The sequence below is a fragment of the Telmatherina bonti genome (genome assembly GCF_933228915.1).
Source record: "Telmatherina bonti genome assembly, chromosome: 23".
Lineage (NCBI taxonomy): Eukaryota > Metazoa > Chordata > Actinopteri > Atheriniformes > Telmatherinidae > Telmatherina > Telmatherina bonti.
The window spans coordinates 32,655,490-32,676,070 of record NC_136632.1 but is presented as its reverse complement, the minus strand read 5'-3'; the positions used below and the strand labels follow the sequence as shown (position 1 = coordinate 32,676,070).

General features: G+C 42.7%; 1 protein-coding gene across 1 annotated transcript in view; it reads left to right on the top strand.

Moving 5' to 3' along the window:
- The window catches only part of dennd6b (DENN/MADD domain containing 6B), a gene marked incomplete at its 5' end in the record, with an annotated part of 177,270 nt that overhangs the window by 22,603 nt on the left and 134,086 nt on the right, over window positions 1-20,581 (top strand). Inside the window, one exon of the mRNA XM_079263437.1 lies at window positions 2,293-2,387. Within this exon, the coding sequence (XP_079119563.1) occupies window positions 2,293-2,387 (95 nt within the window). The remainder of the gene's footprint in view (window positions 1-2,292; window positions 2,388-20,581) is intronic.

The window sequence follows — 20,581 nt, the reverse complement described above, 5'->3', positions numbered from 1 at the left end:
GACACACACCTGTGGAGAACACTCACGTGTAGAGAGCACACACCTGTAGAGAACACACACCTGCACACGACACACACCTGTAGAGAACACTCACGTGTAGAGAACACTCACGTGTAGAGAACACACACCTGCACACGACACACACCTGTAGAGAACACTCACGTGTAGAGAACACACACCTGTAGAGAACACACACCTGTAGAGAACACACACCTGTAGAGAACACTCACGTGTAGAGAACACTCACGTGTAGAGAACACACACCTGCACACGACACACACCTGTAGAGAACACTCACGTGTAGAGAACACTCACGTGTAGAGAACACACACCTGCACACGACACACACCTGTAGAGAACACTCACGTGTAGAGAACACACACCTGTAGAGAACACTCACGTGTAGAGAACACTCACGTGTAGAGAACACACACCTGCACACGACACACACCTGTAGAGAACACACACCTGTAGAGAACACACACCTGTAGAGAACACACACCTGTAGAGAACACACACCTGTAGAGAACACTCACGTGTAGAGAACACTCACGTGTAGAGAACACACACCTGCACACGACACACACCTGTAGAGAACACTCACGTGTAGAGAACACACACCTGTAGAGAACACACACCTGCACACAACACACACCTGTAGAGAACACACACCTGCACACAACACACACCTGTAGAGAACACACACCTGTAGAGAACACACACCTGCACACGACACACACCTGTAGAGAACACTCACGTGTAGAGAACACACACCTGTAGAGAACACACACCTGCACACAACACACACCTGTAGAGAACACACACCTGCACACAACACACACCTGTAGAGAACACACACCTGCACACAACACACACCTGTAGAGAACACACACCGGCACACAACACACACCTGCAGACAACACACACCTGTAGAGAACACACACCTGCACACAACACACACCTGCAGACAACACACACCTGTAGAGAACACACACCTGCACACAACACACACCTGCAGACAACACACACCTGTAGAGAACACACACCTGCACACAACACACACCTGTAGAGAACACTCACGTGTAGAGAACACACACCTGTAGAGAACACACACCTGTAGAGAACACACACCTGCACACGACACACACCTGTAGAGAACACTCACGTGTAGAGAACACACACCTGTAGAGAACACACACCTGCACACGACACACACCTGTAGAGAACACACACCGGCACACAACACACACCTGTAGAGAACACACACCGGCACACAACACACACCTGCAGACAACACACACCTGTAGAGAACACACACCTGCACACAACACACACCTGCAGACAACACACACCTGTAGAGAACACACACCTGCACACAACACACACCTGTAGAGAACACACACCTGTAGAGAACACACACCTGCACACAACACACACCTGTAGAGAACACACACCTGCACACAACACACACCTGTAGAGAACACACACCTGCACACAACACACACCTGTAGAGAACACACACCTGCACACAACACACACCTGTAGAGAACACACACCTGCACACAACACACACCTGTAGAGAACACACACCTGCACACAACACACACCTGTAGAGAACACACACCGGCACACAACACACACCTGCAGACAACACACACCTGTAGAGAACACACACCTGCACACAACACACACCTGCAGACAACACACACCTGTAGAGAACACACACCTGCACACAACACACACCTGTAGAGAACACACACCTGTAGAGAACACACACCTGCACACAACACACACCTGTAGAGAACACACACCTGCACACAACACACACCTGTAGAGAACACACACCTGCACACAACACACACCTGTAGAGAACACACACCTGCACACAACACACACCTGTAGAGAACACACACCTGTAGAGAACACTCACGTGTAGAGAACACACACCTGTAGAGAACACACACCTGCACACAACACACACCTGTAGAGAACACACACCTGCACACAACACACACCTGCACACAACACACACCTGTAGAGAACACACACCTGTAGAGAACACACACCTGCACACAACACACACCTGCAGACAACACACACCTGTAGAGAACACACACCTGTAGAGAACACACACCTGCACACAACACACACCTGCAGACAACACACACCTGCAGACAACACACACCTGTAGAGAACACACACCTGTAGACAACACACACCTGTAGAGAACACACACCTGCACACACCTGAAGAGAACACACGTGTCACCTGTACCTCATCTGTCTTCTTAAGGCCTAATGTGGTTCTGGGTGTGACCAACCCGTTCTTCATCAAGACCTTTCAGAACTGGCCACACATCATCCGACTAGGAGAGATGAAGATGGCAGGTGAGGTTTTTTCCACACCTGTTACCTGTCCCATGTTACTTGTTCCATGTTACCTGTTTCGTGTTACCTGTTCCATGTTCCGTGTTCCGTGTTACCTGTCCCATGTTACCCGTTACGCGTTACCCGTCCCATGTTACCTGTCCCATGTTACCTGTGACCTGTTACCTGTGACCTGTTACCTGTCCCATGTTACCTGTCCCATGTTACCTGTTACCTGTCCCATGTTACCTGTGACCTGTTACCTGTCCCATGTTACCTGTTACGTGTTACCTGTTCCGTGTTACCCGTTATGCGTTACCTGTCCCATGTTACCCGTTACCCGTCCCATGTTACCTGTTACGTGTTACCTGTTCCGTGTTACCCGTTATGCATTACCTGTCCCATGTTACCCGTTACCCGTCCCATGTTACCTGTTACGTGTTACCTGTTCCGTGTTACCCGTTATGCGTTACCTGTCCCATGTTACCCGTTACCCGTCCCATGTTACCTGTTACCTGTTCCCTGTTACCTGTCCCATGTTACCCGTTACGCATTACCCGTCCCATGTTACCTGTTCCATGTTACCTGTTACCTGTCTCATGTTACCCGTTACGCGTTACCCGTCCCATTTTACCTGTTCCATGCTACCTGTTCCGTGTTACCCGTTATGCGTTACCTGTCCCATGGTACCTGTTACCTGTTCAATGTTACCTGTTACCTGTTCCGTGTTACCTGTTCTGTGTTACCTGTTACCTGTTCCATGTTACCTGTTACCCATTACCTGTTCCATGCTACCTGTTCCGTGTTCCCTGTTACCTGTCCCATGTTACCCGTTACGCGTTACCCGTCCCATTTTACCTGTCCCATGTTACCTGTTACCTGTTCAATGTTACCTGTTACCTGTTCCATGTTACCTGTTACGCATTACCCGTCCCATGTTACCTGTTCAGTGTTCCCTGTTACCTGTCCCATGTTACCCGTTACGCGTTACCCGTCCCATTTTACCTGTTCCATGTTACCTGGGATACTTAGTATTTTAACAGGGAATACTGTGGGGAGGGAAGAAAAGTACAGCCTGTAGTTCTACATGTCAACACCTGGTCCTACTGGATTCCAGCAGTCCACCAGCACCTTCCTATGATGGTCCTACTGGTGCGTTTCCTGCTGTGTTCTCACTCTCAGATGCAGGTCGCTTTGGATGAAAGGGTCTGCTACATGACTGTAGGATAGAATAGAATAGAATAGAATTCAGAGAACCTTTGTCATACAAAACTAGTCTGACCTGTGATAGAAACTCTGAGAATCTGTCAGATTTCAAAAAGCAAGGCATCGGCGTCACGTCTGGTTAGTGTTACATCTGTTTAACGTCACATCTAGTTAGCGTAACATCTTGTTAGCGTCACATCTGGTTAATGTGACATCTAGTTAGCGTCACATCTGGTTAATGTGACATCTAGTTAGCGTCACATCTGGTTAATGTGACATCTAGTTAGCGTCACATCTGGTTAATGTGACATCTAGTTCGCGTCACATCTGGTTAGCGTCACATCTAGTTAGTGTCACATCTGGTTAGCGTCACATCTAGTTAGCGTCACATCTGGTTAACGTGACATCGAGTTCGCGTCACATCTGGTTAGCGTCACATCTAGTTAGTGTCACATCTGGTTAGCGTCACATCTAGTTAGCGTCACATCTGGTTAACGTGACATCTACTTAGCGTCACATCTGGTTAATGTGACATCTAGTTAGCGTCACATCTGGTTAATGTGACATCTAGTTAGCGTCACATCTGGTTAACGTGACATCGAGTTCGCGTCACATCTGGTTAGCGTCACATCTAGTTAGTGTCACATCTGGTTAGCGTCACATCTAGTTAGTGTCACATCTGGTTAATGTCACATCTGGTTAGCGTCACATCTGGTTAACGTCTTATCTGTTTTTTTTCTGGTTAATGTCTTATCTGGTTAATGTCACATATGGTTAGCGTCACATATAGTTAGCATCACATCTGGTTAATGTCACATCTGGTAACGTCACATCTGGTTAACGTCACATCTGGTAACGTCACATCTGGTTAACGTCACATCTGGTTAATGTTACATCTGGTTAATTTCACATCTGGTTAACATTACATCTGGTTAATGTCACATCTGGTTAGCGTCACATATAGTTAGCATCACATCTGGTTAATGTCACATCTGGTAACGTCATATCTGGTTAACGTCACATCTGGTTAATGTTACATCTGGTTAATGTTACATCTGGTTAATTTCACATCTGGTTAACGTTACATCTGGTTAATTTCACATCTGGTTAACATTACATCTGGTTAATGTTACATCTGGTTAGCGTCACATATAGTTAGCATCACAACTGGTTAACATTACATCTGGTTAATTTCACATCTGGTTAGCGTCACATCTAGTTAGCGTCACATCTGTTTAAAGTCACATATGGTTAGTGTAACACCTGGTTAGCGTCACATCTTGTTAACGTCACATCTAGTTAGCGTCACATCTAGTTAGTGTCACATCTGGTTAAGGTCGCGTCTGGTTAACGTCACATCTGGTTAACGTCACATCTGGTTAACGTCACATCTGGTTACCTTCACATCTGGTTAACGTCACATCTTGTTAATGTCACATCTGGTTACCGTCATATCTGGTTAGTGTCACATCTGGTTAACGTCACATCTGGTTAGCATCACATCGGGTTAACGTCGCATCTGGTTACCTTCAAATCTGGTTAACGTCACATCTGGTTAACGTCACACCTGGTTAATGTCACATCTGGTTAATGTCACATCTGGTTACCTTCACATCTGGTTACCTTCACATCTGGTTAACGTCACATCTGGTTGGCGTCACATCTGGTTAATGTCACATCTGGTAACGTTACATCTGGTTAGCGTCACATCTGGTTAATGTCACATCTGGTTAGCGTCACATCTGGTTAACGTCTTATCTGTTTTTTTTCTGGTTAATGTCTTATCTGGTTAATGTCACATATGGTTAGCGTCACATATAGTTAGCATCACATCTGGTTAATGTCACATCTGGTAACGTCACATCTGGTTAACGTCACATCTGGTAACGTCACATCTGGTTAACGTCACATCTGGTTAATGTTACATCTGGTTAATTTCACATCTGGTTAACATTACATCTGGTTAATGTCACATCTGGTTAGCGTCACATATAGTTAGCATCACATCTGGTTAATGTCACATCTGGTAACGTCATATCTGGTTAACGTCACATCTGGTTAATGTTACATCTGGTTAATGTTACATCTGGTTAATTTCACATCTGGTTAACGTTACATCTGGTTAATTTCACATCTGGTTAACGTCACATCTGGTTAATGTTACATCTGGTTAGCGTCACATATAGTTAGCATCACAACTGGTTAACATTACATCTGGTTAATTTCACATCTGGTTAGCGTCACATCTAGTTAGCGTCACATCTGTTTAAAGTCACATATGGTTAGTGTAACACCTGGTTAGCGTCACATCTTGTTAACGTCACATCTAGTTAGCGTCACATCTAGTTAGTGTCACATCTGGTTAAGGTCGCGTCTGGTTAACGTCACATCTGGTTAACGTCACATCTGGTTAACGTCACATCTGGTTACCTTCACATCTGGTTAACGTCACATCTTGTTAATGTCACATCTGGTTACCGTCATATCTGGTTAGTGTCACATCTGGTTACCTTCACATCTGGTTACCTTCACATCTGGTTAACGTCACATCTGGTTGGCGTCACATCTGGTTAATGTCACATCTGGTAACGTTACATCTGGTTAGCGTCACATCTGGTTAATGTCACATCTGGTTAATTTCACATCTGGTTAATGTTACATCTGGTTAACGTCACATCTGGTTAGTGTCACATCTGGTTAACATCACATCTGGTTAATGTCACACCTGGGTAGTGTCACATCTGGTTAGTGTCACATCTGGTTAACATCACATCTGGTTAATGTCACATCTGGTTAGCGTCACATCTGGTTAATGTTACATCTGGTTAACGTTACATCTGGTTAGTGTCATATTTGGTTAACGTCACATCTGGTTAGTGTCATATTTGGTTAACGTCACATCTGGTTAATGTCACATCTGGTTAGTGTCACATCTGGTTAGTGTCACATCTGGTTAGCGTCAGATCTAGTTAACGTCACACCTGGTTAACGTCACATCTGGTTAACGTCACATCTGGTTAATGTCACATCTGGTTAGCGTCACATCTGGTTAACGTCACACCTGGTTAACGTCATATCTGGTTAACGTCACATCTGGTTAATGTTACATCTGGTTAGCGTCACATCTGGTTAACGTCACATCTGGTTAACGTCACATCTGGTTAGCGTCACATCTAGTTAATGTCACACCTGGTTAATGTCACATCTGGTTAACGTTACATCTAGTTAACGTCACATCTGGTTAGCGTCACATCTAGTTAATGTCACACCTGGTTAATATCACATCTGGTTAACGTTACATCTAGTTAACGTCATATCTGGTTAACGTCACATCTGGTTAACGTCACATCTGGTTAACGTCACATCTGGTTACCTTCACATCTGGTTAACGTCATATCTGGTTAGTGTCACATCTGGTTAATGTCACATCTGGTTAATGTCACATCTGGTTAACGTCATATCTGGTTAGTGTCACATCTGGTTAATGTTACATCTGGTTAACGTCACATCTGGTTAACGTCATATCTGGTTAGTGTCACATCTGGTTAATGTTACATCTGGTTAACGTCACATCTGGTTAACGTCACATCTGGTTAACGTCACATCTGGTTAACGTCATATCTGGTTAGTGTCACATCTGGTTAATGTCACATCTGGTTAACGTCACATCTGGTTACCTTCGCATCTCGTTAACGTCGCATCTGGTTAATGTCACATCTGGTTACCTTTACATCTGGTTAATGTCACATCTGGTTAACATCACATCTGGTTAACGTCGCATCTGGTTAATGTTACATCTGGTTAGCGTCACATCTGGTTAATGTCACATCTGGTTTTTTGTCACATCTGGTTAACGTCACATCTGGTTAGTGTCACATCTGGTTAACATCACATCTGGTTAATGTCACATCTGGTTAGCGTCACATCTAGTTAACGTCACATCTGGTTAACGTCACATCTGGTTAACGTCATATCTGGTTAGTGTCACATCTGGTTAACGTCACATCTGGTTAACGTCACATCTGGTTACCTTCGCATCTCGTTAACGTCGCATCTGGTTAATGTCACATCTGGTTACCTTTACATCTGGTTAATGTCACATCTGGTTAACATCACATCTGGTTAACGTCGCATCTGGTTAATGTTACATCTGGTTAGCGTCACATCTGGTTAATGTCACATCTGGTTTTTTGTCACATCTGGTTAACGTCACATCTGGTTAGTGTCACATCTGGTTAACGTCACATCTGGTTAATGTCACATCTGGTTAACGTCACACCTGGGTAGCGTCACATCTGGTTAGCGTCACATCTAGTTAACGTCACATCTGGTTAACGTCACACCTGGTTAACGTCACATCTGGATAACGTCACATCTGGTTAATGTTACATCTGGTTAACGTCACATCTGGTTAACGTCACATCTGGTTAATGTCACATCTGGTTAGTGTCACATCTGGTTAGTGTCACATCTGGTTAACATCACATCTGGTTAACGTCACATCTGGTTAACGTCACATCTGGTTAACGTCACATCTGGTTAATGTTACATCTGGTTAGCGTCACATCTGGTTAACGTCACATCTGGTTAGTGTCACATCTGGTTAACATCACATCTGGTTAATGTCACATCTGGTTAACGTCACACCTGGGTAGTGTCACATCTGGTTAATGTTACATCTGGTTAACGTCACATCTGGTTAGTGTCATATTTGGTTAACGTCACATCTGGTTAGTGTCATATTTGGTTAACGTCACATCTGGTTAATGTCACATCTGGTTAACGTCACATCTGGTTAATGTTACATTTGGTTAACGTCATATCTGGTTAACGTCACATCTGGTTAACGTCACATCTGGTTGTCACATCTGGTTAATGTCACATCTGGTTAACGTCATATCTGGTTAGTGTCACATCTGGTTAATGTCACATCTGGTTAATGTCACATCTGGTTAACGTCATATCTGGTTAGTGTCACATCTGGTTAATGTCACATCTGGTTAACGTCACATCTGGTTAACGTCATATCTGGTTAGTGTCACATCTGGTTAGTGTCACATCTGGTTAATGTTACATCTGGTTAACGTCACATCTGGTTAATGTCACATCTGGTTAACGTCACATCTGGTTAACGTCATATCTGGTTAGTGTCACATCTGGTTAATGTCATATCTGGTTAACGTCACATCTGGTTACCTTCGCATCTCGTTAACGTCGCATCTGGTTAATGTCACATCTGGTTACCTTTACATCTGGTTAATGTCACATCTGGTTAACATCACATCTGGTTAACGTCGCATCTGGTTAATGTTACATCTGGTTAGCGTCACATCTGGTTAATGTCACATCTGGTTTTTTGTCACATCTGGTTAACGTCACATCTGGTTAGTGTCACATCTGGTTAACATCACATCTGGTTAATGTCACATCTGGTTAGCGTCACATCTAGTTAACGTCACATCTGGTTAACGTCACATCTGGTTAACGTCATATCTGGTTAGTGTCACATCTGGTTAACGTCACATCTGGTTAACGTCACATCTGGTTACCTTCGCATCTCGTTAACGTCGCATCTGGTTAATGTCACATCTGGTTACCTTTACATCTGGTTAATGTCACATCTAGTTAACATCACATCTGGTTAACGTTGCATCTGGTTAATGTTACATCTGGTTAGCGTCACATCTGGTTAGTGTCACATCTGGTTATCACATCTGGTTAACGTCACATCTGGTTAACGTCACATCTGGTTAATGTTACATCTGGTTAGCGTCACATCTGGTTAACGTCACATCTGGTTAGTGTCACATCTGGTTAACATCACATCTGGTTAATGTCACATCTGGTTAACGTCACACCTGGGTAGTGTCACATCTGGTTAATGTTACATCTGGTTAACGTCACATCTGGTTAGTGTCATATTTGGTTAACGTCACATCTGGTTAGTGTCATATTTGGTTAACGTCACATCTGGTTAACGTCACATCTGGTTAACGTCACATCTGGTTAATGTTACATTTGGTTAACGTCATATCTGGTTAACGTCACATCTGGTTAACGTCACATCTGGTTAACGTCACATCTGGTTACCTTCACATCTGGTTAACGTCATATCTGGTTAGTGTCACATCTGGTTAATGTCACATCTGGTTAATGTCACATCTGGTTAACGTCATATCTGGTTAGTGTCACATCTGGTTAATGTCACATCTGGTTAACGTCACATCTGGTTAACGTCATATCTGGTTAGTGTCACATCTGGTTAATGTTACATCTGGTTAACGTCACATCTGGTTAATGTCACATCTGGTTAACGTCACATCTGGTTAACGTCATATCTGGTTAGTGTCACATCTGGTTAATGTCATATCTGGTTAACGTCACATCTGGTTACCTTCGCATCTCGTTAACGTCGCATCTGGTTAATGTCACATCTGGTTACCTTTACATCTGGTTAATGTCACATCTGGTTAACATCACATCTGGTTAACGTCGCATCTGGTTAATGTTACATCTGGTTAGCGTCACATCTGGTTAATGTCACATCTGGTTTTTTGTCACATCTGGTTAACGTCACATCTGGTTAGTGTCACATCTGGTTAACATCACATCTGGTTAATGTCACATCTGGTTAGCGTCACATCTAGTTAACGTCACATCTGGTTAACGTCACATCTGGTTAGCGTCATATCTGGTTAGTGTCACATCTGGTTAACGTCACATCTGGTTAACGTCACATCTGGTTACCTTCTCATCTCGTTAACGTCGCATCTGGTTAATGTCACATCTGGTTACCTTTACATCTGGTTAATGTCACATCTGGTTAACATCACATCTGGTTAACGTCGCATCTGGTTAATGTTACATCTGGTTAGCGTCACATCTGGTTAATGTCACATCTGGTTTTTTGTCACATCTGGTTAACGTCACATCTGGTTAGTGTCACATCTGGTTAACGTCACATCTGGTTAATGTCACATCTGGTTAACGTCACACCTGGGTAGCGTCACATCTGGTTAGCGTCACATCTAGTTAACGTCACATCTGGTTAACGTCACATCTGGTAAATGTTACATCTGGTTAGCGTCACATCTGGTTAACGTCACATCTGGTTAATGTTACATCTGGTTAGCGTCACATCTGGTTAATGTCACATCTGGTTAGCGTCACATCTGGTTAGTGTCACATCTGGTTAACATCACATCTGGTTAATGTCACATCTGGTTAACGTCACACCTGGGTAGTGTCACATCTGGTTAATGTTACATCTGGTTAACGTCACATCTGGTTAGTGTCATATTTGGTTAATGTCACATCTGGTTAGTGTCATATTTGGTTAGCGTCACATCTGGTTAATGTTACATCTGGTTAGTGTCACATCTGGTTTTTTGTCACATCTGGTTAACGTCACATCTGGTTAGTGTCACATCTGGTTAACGTCACATCTGGTTAATGTCACATCTGGTTAACGTCACACCTGGGTAGCGTCACATCTGGTTAGCGTCACATCTAGTTAACGTCACATCTGGTTAACGTCACACCTGGTTAACGTCACATCTGGATAACGTCACATCTGGTTAATGTTACATCTGGTTAACATCACATCTGGTTAACGTCACATCTGGTTAATGTCACATCTGGTTAGTGTCACATCTGGTTAGTGTCACATCTGGTTAACATCACATCTGGTTAACGTCACATCTGGTTAACGTCACATCTGGTTAATGTTACATCTGGTTAGCGTCACATCTGGTTAACGTCACATCTGGTTAGTGTCACATCTGGTTAACATCACATCTGGTTAATGTCACATCTGGTTAACGTCACACCTGGGTAGTGTCACATCTGGTTAATGTTACATCTGGTTAACGTCACATCTGGTTAGTGTCATATTTGGTTAACGTCACATCTGGTTAGTGTCATATTTGGTTAACGTCACATCTGGTTAATGTCACATCTGGTTAACGTCACATCTGGTTAATGTTACATTTGGTTAACGTCATATCTGGTTAACGTCACATCTGGTTAACGTCACATCTGGTTAACGTCACATCTGGTTACCTTCACATCTGGTTAACGTCATATCTGGTTAGTGTCACATCTGGTTAATGTCACATCTGGTTAATGTCACATCTGGTTAACGTCATATCTGGTTAGTGTCACATCTGGTTAATGTCACATCTGGTTAACGTCACATCTGGTTAACGTCATATCTGGTTAGTGTCACATCTGGTTAATGTTACATCTGGTTAACGTCACATCTGGTTAATGTCACATCTGGTTAACGTCACATCTGGTTAACGTCATATCTGGTTAGTGTCACATCTGGTTAATGTCATATCTGGTTAACGTCACATCTGGTTACCTTCGCATCTCGTTAACGTCGCATCTGGTTAATGTCACATCTGGTTACCTTTACATCTGGTTAATGTCACATCTGGTTAACATCACATCTGGTTAACGTCGCATCTGGTTAATGTTACATCTGGTTAGCGTCACATCTGGTTAATGTCACATCTGGTTTTTTGTCACATCTGGTTAACGTCACATCTGGTTAGTGTCACATCTGGTTAACATCACATCTGGTTAATGTCACATCTGGTTAGCGTCACATCTAGTTAACGTCACATCTGGTTAACGTCACATCTGGTTAACGTCATATCTGGTTAGTGTCACATCTGGTTAACGTCACATCTGGTTAACGTCACATCTGGTTACCTTCGCATCTCGTTAACGTCGCATCTGGTTAATGTCACATCTGGTTACCTTTACATCTGGTTAATGTCACATCTGGTTAACATCACATCTGGTTAACGTCGCATCTGGTTAATGTTACATCTGGTTAGCGTCACATCTGGTTAACGTCACATCTGGTAAATGTTACATCTGGTTAGCGTCACATCTGGTTAACGTCACATCTGGTTAATGTTACATCTGGTTAGCGTCACATCTGGTTAATGTCACATCTGGTTTTTTGTCACATCTGGTTAACGTCACATCTGGTTAGTGTCACATCTGGTTAATGTCACATCTGGTTAACGTCACACCTGGGTAGCGTCACATCTGGTTAGCGTCACATCTGGTTAGCGTCACATCTGGTTAACGTCACATCTGGTAAATGTTACATCTGGTTAGCGTCACATCTGGTTAACGTCACATCTGGTTAATGTTACATCTGGTTAGCGTCACATCTGGTTAATGTCACATCTGGTTAACGTCACATCTGGTTAGTGTCACATCTGGTTAACATCACATCTGGTTAATGTCACATCTGGTTAACGTCACACCTGGGTAGTGTCACATCTGGTTAATGTTACATCTGGTTAACGTCACATCTGGTTAGTGTCATATTTGGTTAATGTCACATCTGGTTAGTGTCATATTTGGTTAGCGTCACATCTGGTTAATGTTACATCTGGTTAGTGTCACATCTGGTTTTTTGTCACATCTGGTTAACGTCACATCTGGTTAGTGTCACATCTGGTTAACGTCACATCTGGTTAATGTCACATCTGGTTAACGTCACACCTGGGTAGCGTCACATCTGGTTAGCGTCACATCTAGTTAACGTCACATCTGGTTAACGTCACACCTGGTTAACGTCACATCTGGATAACGTCACATCTGGTTAATGTTACATCTGGTTAACATCACATCTGGTTAACGTCACATCTGGTTAATGTCACATCTGGTTACCTTTACATCTGGTTAATGTCACATCTGGTTAACATCACATCTGGTTAACGTCGCATCTGGTTAATGTTACATCTGGTTAGCGTCACATCTGGTTAATGTCACATCTGTTTTTTTGTCACATCTGGTTAACGTCACATCTGGTTAGTGTCACATCTGGTTAACGTCACATCTGGTTAATGTCACATCTGGTTAACGTCACACCTGGGTAGCGTCACATCTGGTTAGCGTCACATCTAGTTAACGTCACATCTGGTTAACGTCACATCTGGTAAATGTTACATCTGGTTAGCGTCACATCTGGTTAACGTCACATCTGGTTAATGTCACATCTGGTTAACGTCACATCTGGTTAGTGTCACACCTGGGTAGTGTCACATCTGGTTAACGTCATATCTGGTTAGTGTCACATCTGGTTAGCGTCACATCTGGTTAACGTCACATCTGGTAAATGTTACATCTGGTTAGCGTCACATCTGGTTAACGTCACATCTGGTTAATGTTACATCTGGTTAGCGTCACATCTGGTTAATGTCACATCTGGTTAACGTCACATCTGGTTAGTGTCACATCTGGTTAACATCACATCTGGTTAATGTCACATCTGGTTAACGTCACACCTGGGTAGTGTCACATCTGGTTAATGTTACATCTGGTTAACGTCACATCTGGTTAATGTCACATCTGGTTAACGTCACATCTGGTTAGTGTCACATCTGGTTAACATCACATCTGGTTAATGTCACATCTGGTTAACGTCACACCTGGGTAGTGTCACATCTGGTTAATGTTACATCTGGTTAACGTCACATCTGGTTAGTGTCATATTTGGTTAATGTCACATCTGGTTAGTGTCATATTTGGTTAGCGTCACATCTGGTTAATGTTACATCTGGTTAACGTCACACCTGGGTAGCGTCACATCTGGTTAACGTCACATCTGGTTAATGTCACATCTGGTTAACGTCACACCTGGGTAGCGTCACATCTGGTTAGCGTCACATCTAGTTAACGTCACATCTGGTTAACGTCACACCTGGTTAACGTCACATCTGGATAACGTCACATCTGGTTAATGTTACATCTGGTTAACATCACATCTGGTTAACGTCACATCTGGTTAATGTCACATCTGGTTAGTGTCACATCTGGTTAGTGTCACATCTGGTTAACATCACATCTGGTTAACGTCACATCTGGTTAACGTCACATCTGGTTAATGTTACATCTGGTTAGCGTCACATCTGGTTAACGTCACATCTGGTTAGTGTCACATCTGGTTAACATCACATCTGGTTAATGTCACATCTGGTTAACGTCACACCTGGGTAGTGTCACATCTGGTTAACGTCATATCTGGTTAGTGTCACATCTGGTTAATGTCACATCTGGTTAATGTCACATCTGGTTAACGTCATATCTGGTTAGTGTCACATCTGGTTAATGTCACATCTGGTTAACGTCACATCTGGTTAACGTCATATCTGGTTAGTGTCACATCTGGTTAATGTTACATCTGGTTAACGTCACATCTGGTTAGTCACATCTGGTTAACGTCACATCTGGTTAACGTCATATCTGGTTAGTGTCACATCTGGTTAATGTCATATCTGGTTAACGTCACATCTGGTTACCTTCGCATCTCGTTAACGTCGCATCTGGTTAATGTCACATCTGGTTACCTTTACATCTGGTTAATGTCACATCTGGTTAACATCACATCTGGTTAACGTCGCATCTGGTTAACGTCGCATCTGGTTAATGTTACATCTGGTTAGCGTCACATCTGGTTTTTTGTCACATCTGGTTAACGTCACATCTGGTTAGTGTCACATCTGGTTAACATCACATCTGGTTAATGTCACATCTGGTTAGCGTCACATCTAGTTAACGTCACATCTGGTTAACGTCACATCTGGTTAACGTCATATCTGGTTAGTGTCACATCTGGTTAACGTCACATCTGGTTAACGTCACATCTGGTTACCTTCGCATCTCGTTAACGTCGCATCTGGTTAATGTCACATCTGGTTACCTTTACATCTGGTTAATGTCACATCTGGTTAACATCACATCTGGTTAACATCACATCTGGTTAACGTCGCATCTGGTTAATGTTACATCTGGTTAGCGTCACATCTGGTTAATGTCACATCTGGTTTTTTGTCACATCTGGTTAACGTCACATCTGGTTAGTGTCACATCTGGTTAACGTCACATCTGGTTAGTGTCACATCTGGTTAACGTCACATCTGGTAAATGTTACATCTGGTTAGCGTCACATCTGGTTAACGTCACACCTGGTTAACGTCACATCTGGATAACGTCACATCTGGTTAATTTTACATCTGGTTAACGTCACATCTGGTTAACGTCACATCTGGTTAATGTCACATCTGGTTAGTGTCACATCTGGTTAGTGTAACATCTGGTTAACGTCGCATCTGGTTAACATCACATCTAGTTAACGTCACATCTGGTTAACGTCACATCTGGTTAGCGTCACATCTGGTTAATGTCACATCTGGTTAACGTCACATCTGGTTAGTGTCACATCTGGTTAACATCACATCTGGTTAATGTCACATCTGGTTAACGTCACACCTGGGTAGTGTCACATCTGGTTAATGTTACATCTGGTTAACGTCACATCTGGTTAGTGTCATATTTGGTTAATGTCACATCTGGTTAGTGTCATATTTGGTTAACGTCACATCTGGTTAATGTCACATCTGGTTAATGTCACATCTGGTTAATGTTACATCTGGTTAGCGTCACATCTGGTTAATGTCACATCTGGTTAATGTCACATCTGGTTAGTGTCACATCTGGTTAACATCACATCTGGTTAATGTCACATCTGGTTAACGTCACACCTGGGTAGTGTCACATCTGGTTAATGTTACATCTGGTTAACGTCACATCTGGTTAGTGTCATATTTGGTTAACGTCACATCTGGTTAGTGTCATATTTGGTTAACGTCACATCTGGTTAGCGTCACATCTAGTTAACGTCACACCTGGTTAACGTTACATCTGGTTAACGTCACATCTGGTTAGTGTCACATCTGGGTAGCGTTACATCTAGTTAATGTCACACCTGGTTAATATCACATCTGGTTAACGTTACATCTAGTTAACGTCACATCTGGTTAGCGTCACATCTGGTTAGTGTCACATCTGGTTAACGTCACATCTGGTTAACGTCATATCTGGTTAGTGTCACATTTGGTTAACGTCACATTTGGTTAACGTCACATCTGGTTACCTTCGCATCTGGTTAACGTCACATCTGGTTAACGTCATATCTGGTTAGTGTCACATCTGGTTAACGTCACATCTGGTTAGTGTCACATCTGGTTAATGTCACATCTGGTTAACGTCACATCTGGTTAATGTTACATCTGGTTAACGTCACATCTGGTTACCTTCACATCTGGTTACCTTCACATCTGGTTAACGTCACATCTGGTTAATGTCACATCTGGTTAATGTCACATCTGGTTAACGTCATATCTGGTTAGTGTCACATCTGGTTAATGTCACATCTGGTTAACGTAACATCTGGTTAACGTCACATCTGGTTAACGTCATATCTGGTTAGTGTCACATCTGGTTAATGTTACATCTGGTTAACGTCACATCTGGTTAACGTTACATCTGGTTAGCGTCACATCTGGTTAATGTCACATCTGGTTAACGTCACATCTGGTTCCTGTCACATCTGGTAACGTCGCATCTGGTTAACGTCATATCTGGTTAGTGTCACATCTGGTTAATGTCACATCTGGTTAACGTCACATCTGGTTAACGTCACATCTGGTTAACGTCACATCTGGTTAACGTCACATCTGGTTAACGTCATATCTGGTTAGTGTCACATCTGGTTAACGTCACATCTGGTTAGTGTCACATCTGGTTAATGTCACATCTGGTTAACGTCACATCTGGTTAATGTTACATCTGGTTAACGTCACATCTGGTTACCTTCACATCTGGTTACCTTCACATCTGGTTAACGTCACATCTGGTTAATGTCACATCTGGTTAATGTCACATCTGGTTAACGTCATATCTGGTTAGTGTCACATCTGGTTAATGTCACATCTGGTTAACGTAACATCTGGTTAACGTCACATCTGGTTAACGTCATATCTGGTTAGTGTCACATCTGGTTAATGTTACATCTGGTTAACGTCACATCTGGTTAACGTCACATCTGGTTAATGTCACATCTGGTTAACGTCACATCTGGTTCCTGTCACATCTGGTAACGTCGCATCTGGTTAATGTTACATCTGGTTAACGTCATATCTGGTTAGTGTCACATCTGGTTAATGTCACATCTGGTTAACGTCACATCTGGTTAACGTCACATCTGGTTAACGTCATATCTGGTTAGTGTCACATCTGGTTAATTTCACATCTGGTTAATGTCACATCTGGTAACGTCGCATCTGGTTAATGTTACATCTGGTTAACGTCACATCTGGTTAGTGTCACATCTGGTTAACATCACATCTGGTTAATGTCACATCTGGTTAGTGTCACATCTGGTTAGTGTCACATCTGGTTAGCGTCACATCTAGTTCACGTCACACCTGGGTAATGTCACATCTGGTTAACGTTACATCTGGTTAGTGTCATATTTGGTTAACGTCATATCTGGTTAGTGTCATATTTGGTTAACGTCACATCTGGTTAATGTCACATCTGGTTAGTGTCACATCTGGTTAGCGTCACATCTAGTTAACGTCACATCTGGTTAACGTCACATCTGGTTAATGTCACATCTGGTTAGCGTCACATCTGGTTAACGTCACACCTGGTTAACGTCACATCGGGTTAACGTCACATCTGGTTAATGTTACATCTGGTTAGCGTGACATCTGGTTAATGTCACATCTGGTTAACGTCACATCTGGTTAACGTCACATCTGGTTAATGTTACATCTGGTTAGCGTCACATCTGGTTAATGTCACACCTGGTTAATGTCACATCTGGTTAACGTCACATCTGATTAGTGTCACATCTGGTTAGCGTCACATCTAGTTAACGTCACACCTGGTTAACGTTACATCTGGTTAGCGTCACATCTAGTTAATGTCACACCTGGTTAATATCACATCTGGTTAACGTTACATCTAGTTAACGTCACATCTGGTTAGCGTCACATCTGGTTAGTGTCACATCTGGTTAACGTCACATCTGGTTAACGTCATATCTGGTTAGTGTCACATTTGGTTAACGTCACATCTGGTTAACGTCACATCTGGTTAACGTCACATCTGGTTAACGTCATATCTGGTTAGTGTCACATCTGGTTAACGTCACATCTGGTTAGTGTCACATCTGGTTAATGTCACATCTGGTTAACGTCACATCTGGTTAATGTTACATCTGGTTAACGTCACATCTGGTTACCTTCACATCTGGTTACCTTCACATCTGGTTAACGTCACATCTGGTTAATGTCACATATGGTTAATGTCACATCTGGTTAACGTCATATCTGGTTAGTGTCACATCTGGTTAATGTCACATCTGGTTAACGTCACATCTGGTTAACGTCATATCTGGTTAGTGTCACATCTGGTTAATCTTACATCTGGTTAACGTCACATCTGGTTCCTGTCACATCTGGTAACGTCGCATCTGGTTAATGTCACATCTGGTTAGTGTCACATCTGGTTAGTGTCACATCTGGTTAACGTTACATCTGGTTAGTGTCATATTTGGTTAACGTCATATCTGGTTAGTGTCATATTTGGTTAACGTCACATCTGGTTAATGTCACATCTGGTTAGTGTCACATCTGGTTAGCGTCACATCTAGTTAACGTCACATCTGGTTAACGTCACATCTGGTTAATGTCACATCTGGTTAGCGTCACATCTGGTTAACGTCACACCTGGTTAACGTCACATCGGGTTAACGTCACATCTGGTTAATGTTACATCTGGTTAGCGTGACATCTGGTTAATGTCACATCTGGTTAACGTCACATCTGGTTAACGTCACATCTGGTTAATGTTACATCTGGTTAGCGTCACATCTGGTTAATGTCACACCTGGTTAATGTCACATCTGGTTAACGTCACATCTGATTAGTGTCACATCTGGTTAGCGTCACATCTAGTTAACGTCACACCTGGTTAACGTTACATCTGGTTAGCGTCACATCTAGTTAATGTCACACCTGGTTAATATCACATCTGGTTAACGTTACATCTAGTTAACGTCACATCTGGTTAGCGTCACATCTGGTTAGTGTCACATCTGGTTAACGTCACATCTGGTTAACGTCATATCTGGTTAGCGTCACATTTGGTTAACGTCACATCTGGTTAACGTCACATCTGGTTAACGTCATATCTGGTTAGTGTCACATCTGGTTAACGTCACATCTGGTTAGTGTCACATCTGGTTAATGTCACATCTGGTTAACGTCACATCTGGTTAATGTTACATCTGGTTAACGTCACATCTGGTTACCTTCACATCTGGTTACCTTCACATCTGGTTAACGTCACATCTGGTTAATGTCACATATGGTTAATGTCACATCTGGTTAACGTCATATCTGGTTAGTGTCACATCTGGTTAATGTCACATCTGGTTAACGTCACATCTGGTTAACGTCATATCTGGTTAGTGTCACATCTGGTTAATCTTACATCTGGTTAACGTCACATCTGGTTCCTTTCACATCTGGTAACGTCGCATCTGGTTAATGTTACATCTGGTTAACGTCATCTGGTTAGTGTCACATCTGGTTAATGTCACATCTGGTTAACGTCACATCTGGTTAACGTCACATCTGGTTAACGTCATATCTGGTTAGTGTCACATCTGGTTAATTTCACATCTGGTTAATGTCACATCTGGTAACGTCGCATCTGGTTAATGTTACATCTGGTTAACGTCACATCTGGTTAGTGTCACATCTGGTTAACATCACATCTGGTTAATGTCACATCTGGTTAGTGTCACATCTGGTTAGCGTCACATCTGGTTAGCGTCACATCTAGTTCACGTCACACCTGGGTAATGTCACATCTGGTTAACGTTACATCTGGTTAGTGTCATATTTGGTTAACGTCACATCTGGTTAGTGTCATATTTGGTTAACGTCACATCTGGTTAATGTCATATTTGGTTAACGTCACATCTGGTTAATGTCACATCTGGTTAGTGTCACATCTGGTTAGTGTCACATCTGGTTAGCGTCACATCTAGTTAACGTCACATCTGGTTAACGTCACATCTGGTTAATGTCACATCTGGTTAGCGTCACATCTGGTTAACGTCACAC